Genomic DNA, 5,824 nt, shown 5'->3' with positions numbered 1-5,824 from the left:
CACAGACATACACGCAGTTTATATCAATTTCAGCCTTTGGCTGACACAACCACGCAGTTTAATAATAAACAAACTGAACAATGATAAGCAGACTCAAAACCAACCCTACTCCACTACACTCATAAAACACAAATCCGACGATAAAATCAACTCACCTCTTCTGCCATCCAGACAGGCATGTAGTAAAACAAATCTGAATGAAAATCATCGACAGTAACCATATAGTAAACTAATACAAGTCCAGATAGTGCGATATCCATAACACAAAACCCATAATCCAAGTGTATCAAACAGAATTAGTCTGATAAAGAAAATCAAAAGATAAACCACACGTCCTTGCGGTCTATAGGGGACTAGCGACTGGAATGCTCTCCGGACAGCATCAACCTGAAAATAACAACAGAGGAGGGTGTGAGTCCAACACTCAGCGGGTATCAACTTATATGCATAATAAAGAATATAACAACTAGCACTAATCATGCGTACAGTCTCCTGATACAAGAAAGATAAATGCAACTGAGGAATACAGGAGAAAACTGTACTAACCAGGACCAAGGTATAAGGATAACAGGGTCGTCAGACCGAGAGTGTCATAAATCATGTATGTATGTCAATCATATGCGTCCATATAAATGCAGCAAGTAAATGCAGCAAACACAAGCAATAAATGCATCATGCATATGATGCAAATGTCATGGTCACCCCTGACTCCAGTCAGTCATGTCACACACACTGGTGAGACCTAGTGGGTAGGGCTGTGACAACCGTGCACTCTGCCGTCACTGCTCCTGATGAGTGACCAAGTGGACGGGATGTTGTCGGAGTACACACATACTCCTACCCCAAATCATAAATGGGGGAGCGCAATGCTCTCATCTCCCGGTATACCATGACGGGGAGGGATCCCTGACGTGATACCACGCTGCGTCACACTACCCATGAGCGGACCAACGGAGCACCGAACAAAGCAAAACTGACGTGCTACCACGTTGTGTCACGTTACCCATGAGCGGACTAACGGAGCACCGACAGTGATGAAACTAGCGAAGTGCTCAACAATAATGGAGCAGACTATCGCGCAGCATGCAATCATGCGAATGGTGCATGATACTAAGCATGGCAAAATATTGAGCAGCATAACAATATCCATATATATGTAAAATGTGTACCATTAGAAAATGAATCAATTCAAAGTACACAGACCAGATAAGGTATCAAAAACCCTAGGTCCTGAACATGATAAATAACATGGTTGTGTCACTACCTCTATAAGCAGGTAAATACTAACATGATGTGCATAGCAAATAAACAAACAAGCATGTAATAGATCAGGTAGTGATCAACCGAAATAGATAAGAAAACACAATCATTGCTATTTGTTAAAGACATTATTATGCATATCAAATGACATAAAGTCAAAGTACCCCCCTCCAATCGTAAAGTCCAACCTGGTCCAAATTCGACGTCGAGATACTCGTCTCGCGTCAAAGTCCTGTGTCAAACGATATACTTTTATTTAGCTAAAAATCCAATTGTATAGCTAAATAAAATCCTTAAAAATAATTTAGGGCAAAACCCTAAACTATAAACCTCAACCTACCTAGATAAAATCTAACAATAAATTAGGGTTAGTTACCTAATCCCCAATCCACATTTAGATCAATAATCCAAACTTAATTCCATTACACATAAACAATTATAAGATCCAAATCCAAATAACCAAATAAATCTACACAACCTAATGATCAAATAATTATCAATTAATTATGTGTCAATTTATACCTCACTCACACATATATTCAATCACCTAATCCTTACCTTGTTACTGCTGGAACAAGATTTGTGGCCGAAATTGCTGCCGGCTGCTAGAAACAAAAGTGCTAACAGAATGAAAAGGCTGTCGGCGGTTTGAACCAAAGTAAGTTGCTGTGGAACACTCCTTCACTGTCTGGATTAAACAAGATCCGGAAGAAAAGATCAATCCACAACCAAGAACCTTCCTGCTGGAACTCATTGTGTCGTTCACCTATGAAGCAACCAGGAACAAATCCTTATACCGTGACTAGATCTGAAGCAAGGAAGAACATGAACTGGGATTAATAACAGAAATCATGCCACAACCCTAATTCCAACTACCTTACCTCCAAGATCGGCTAGGGCACGCGGCTGGAGGCGAGGGCAGAGGGTGTCGGAGGAGAGGAAATCGCGGCCGGTGCTAGGCGGCGGCGTCAAGAGTGGGGCGTCGACACTAGGGCAGAGGGAAGGTCGGCGGCGCAGCTCCGTGCGACGATGACGGCGGCTAGGGCTCGGATACCGGCACTGGAGGAATCGGTGCCGGAGAGGAGAAGAGGAAGAGGGGTGCGGCGTCAAGCAGCGTTGACACCTAGGGCAAGGAATCACTCGGCTGAGGAGAGGGGTGATTTCCCTTGGCTACGGCTTTGTACGCGAAGGAGAGAAGGAAACCGCCGAGCGACGCCGGTTAGGGCACGGATCGGGCGCGGCGGGGGTGTCGGCACGCGGGTTCGGCAGAGGAAGGGAAACGAAGAGAAATAAAGAAAATAAAAGAAAAAGGAAATATAAATATAAACATTTCCTCGCTTAAATGGGGTAGCCTAAACAGGCTTTCTGGGGCCCCGTTTTTATCCCCGTTAACTCGTCCATACGAGCTCCGAAAAATTCCCAAAAAATTTCCAAAAATTTCGGAAACTTCCCTTATTATTATTCACCATTTTTCCGGTATTTTACAAATGATACATCCACCCACCTCTACTGGCACGTCTTCTACTATTCCCATTAGATATCTACATGAGTGGTCAGCTAATTGTAGTGCCATGGTAGTTAGTTTAATGTTCTGGAGTCCCAACTTCTTACATAAAGAGTACGGGAGTAAGCTAAGGCTAGCTCCCAGGTCGCAGAAAGCTTTCTGTATGAATTCAGAGCCGATTTTGCAAGGTATGGAAAAGCTCCCTAGGTCCTGAATCTTTGGTGGAGTGTTCACCATAAGTATAGCGCTATAATTCTTTGTCAATGCCACGGTCTCAAAGTCTCCTTTTTGCCTCCTGTTAGATAAAATTCCATTTAAAAATTTTATGAACTTCGGCATCTGTTGCAGCGCATCTATCAGTGGTACTTCTATGCATATCTCCTAGATTTTCTTCAGGAAACGTTCGAACTCTTTATCTTTCTGAGATGCTATCAGCTTCTAAGGGAAGGGAACTGTCTTACTCTGTGGAGGTATTTGAAGAGTCTTCTCGGTGATTTCCTCTCCACCCTTGTTCTAGATCTGGTTGAGCTCTCCCTCTGATTCAAGTTCTTTCTGGGAAATAATCTGGAGATCTCCCAAAGTCCGTCCGCTCCTTAGCTCGATGCGGTTGCAATGTTCTACTGGATTTATATCAAGGTTTCCTGGGAACGTTCCCTGTACTCTTGAGAAAGATTGAGCTATCTGGGCTATCTAGCTGTCTTGCATCTTTTGATGTTTTTCAAAATTGTCCAGCCTCTAGGTCAGTTTCTTGATCTCATTCTTCATCTCCTTCTGTTCTAAGAGCGCTTCCTCAAGCATCTTTTCAATTCTGGACAGTTGTGAAGGTTGCTGCTGTTGATAAGTCTGTTGTCTAGATTGGTACCCCTGTTGCCCAGGCTGATGACTTTGATGTGTTGGTCCTTGGTCCTGCTTATTTCGATATGAGAAATTGGGGTGGTTCCTCCATCCAGGGTTATATGTGTTGGAGTACGGATTATTTTGCCTCTGATTGTAGTTGGCTATTGCGTCACATTTCTCAAGTTGGTTCATCTGTGCCTGAATCGGACCAAAGGGGCAAGTGTCTTGAGCATGATTCGTACTTCCACAAGTGTCACAGACACATGCTATTGCATTAGTTGTGTTGCCTCCCATGGCGTCAAATTTCTTGGCCAGAGCGTCCAGCTTTGCTAACATGAGTATGACTACATCCACGTCGAATTTCCCTGACGCTTTAATTGGATTCCCTGTGAAAGAGCACTAGATCTTTCAGACGTCCACTGATGGTGGTTCTGTGCCACATTCTCTATTATCTCTTCAGCTTCATCAAGGCTTTTGTTCATCAGTGCTCCTACTGCTGTAGAATCGAGAGACACCTCCGCGTGATAATTGATTCCATTGTAAAAGGTGTGTAAAACCAACCATTTTTCAAGGCCATGATGGGGGCACTATCTCATCATGCTCTTGAATCTGTCTCAAGCTTCAAATAATGATTCTGAGTCTATCTGTTTGAAGCTAGCAATCAAGTTCCTCATGTGAGCAGTTTTGCTAGGTGGGTATAACTTATCCAGAAATTTCTATTCACACTGCTCCCAGGATGATATGTTGTTCGCTGGAAGGGAGTTCAGCCACTGCTTGGCTCTATCTTTCAGGGAAAACCTGAAGAGAAGTACTCTAACTGAATCTGGGGGGACTCCATTTACCTTCATAGTGCCACAGATCTCGTAGAACAGCTCTAGGTGGTGATTTGGGTCCTCATGCGGTCCTCCTCCGAATTGATTTTCCTGGACCATGTGGATTACTGCAGGCGTGATTTCGAAGTTGTTGGCTTCAATGGGCGGTCGGGTGATACTGGACCGAACCCCTTGTGCATATGATGTCGCGTAATCTTTCAACAGTTTGTCGGCCATTTCTGAGGATTCCTGTGCTACTTGGAATGCCTTCTGTAGATTTCTTCTTCTCAGAAAGGTCCTGTCGATCTCTGGATTGAATGGTAGTAGCTGTCCTGAAAGGTTAGCTCTTCGTATGCAATAATAAGATATGGAATGTAGCAGCAGAATAGAAAGTATAAAAAAAATGCAAAAAATGAAGAAAAGAAGCAAAGCCTAGTCTAATCCAATATGATTTTGATAATGTTATAGACGCAGTCCCCGGCAACGGCGCCAAAAACTTGTTACAAACCGCAAGTGCACGGATTCGTCATCAATAATAAAAATATCGATCCCACAGGGACTGGTTACAAGCAATAGCAATTATTCACTTAGGTTTAGCTAGGCTACCAATGGTTGGGAACAATCAAAAGAAGAAAGGTCAGGAAGAAGAATCGAGAACTGGTAAGTCGAAGTGTTAAACTTGGTTATGAGGAATCTTAGGAGGTCGGTTTCGTTGCGGCGGTGTTGATGTGTCACGTTCTATCCTACACTCACTGTCCTTCAACACGCATTTTCCGGAAGCTAAAGCGACTATTCTTATGTACTAGAATAAAGAGGAGCCCTAAGAAGTCCTGTTACGGTTTACCCCTGTCACTAGGGTGCCTCGGCAAATCTTGAGGACACAACTTTAATTGGTAATGTTAAGAATAGAGAATCAGAGCTAAGCTTGGTCTCTCACTTCCTTGAGGGGAATTTGCCTCTCCTTTCAAGGAAGTATCCTAGATGTCCGTGAACGGGTTACCCCTGCCACTAGGGTCCCTCGGGAGTACGATCTAGAGATAATCCCTCTATGAAGCTAACAAATTTCCACAAAATCAACCGACATGCAATTAGGACAAAGCATAAGAGATCATCCAATGAGTATAAACATAAATACGAGTTTTACATCAAACCGAGCTACAACTACTCTTTAGTCCTAGAACAAGGAATCTACTCCATGATTGCCAAAATATCCCCGAAGACATAATGTAGATAGACATACAATTTTCAAACACGAAGAAAGAAAGAAAAGATGTGCCTATCCAATGATGACGAGTGGCCTTCGGATCTGATTCTCTGCTCCTAGAATCGATGTGGTGATGGAAGATCGTAGGACGGAGGTCCAAGATGGCGTGGGATGACACCAAGATGTTTCTCCAACTGATGGCTCGTT

General features: G+C 43.4%; 1 protein-coding gene and 1 pseudogene across 1 annotated transcript; one reads left to right on the top strand and one right to left on the bottom strand.

The window, feature by feature from the left end:
* Nucleotides 1-3,499: 3,499 nt before the first annotated feature.
* Nucleotides 3,500-4,650, bottom strand: LOC122026702. Its single transcript, XM_042585430.1, has 2 exons — nucleotides 4,326-4,650; nucleotides 3,500-3,987 (listed from the first exon to the last, which is right to left on the bottom strand). Exons 1-2 carry the CDS (start codon nucleotides 4,648-4,650, stop codon nucleotides 3,500-3,502), a joined length of 813 nt encoding a protein of 270 aa, XP_042441364.1.
* LOC122028382 lies at nucleotides 4,172-4,243 on the top strand (annotated as a pseudogene).
* Nucleotides 4,651-5,824: the final 1,174 nt, after the last annotated feature.

Source organism: Zingiber officinale, chromosome 10A, assembly GCF_018446385.1.
Source record: "Zingiber officinale cultivar Zhangliang chromosome 10A, Zo_v1.1, whole genome shotgun sequence".
NCBI lineage: Eukaryota > Viridiplantae > Streptophyta > Magnoliopsida > Zingiberales > Zingiberaceae > Zingiber > Zingiber officinale.
Note: the sequence above shows the minus strand (reverse complement) of the source record. Positions and strands in the feature narration are given on the sequence as shown.

Coding starts and splice junctions, on each gene's coding strand:
- LOC122026702 (XM_042585430.1), bottom strand. CDS start 4,650: ATGGCCGACAAACTGTTGAAAGATTACGCGACATCATATGCACAAGGG. Junction 3,988..4,325: donor CATATCATCCTGGGAGCAGT/GTGAATAGAAAT, acceptor GCTCTTTCACAG/GGAATCCAATTAAAGCGTCA.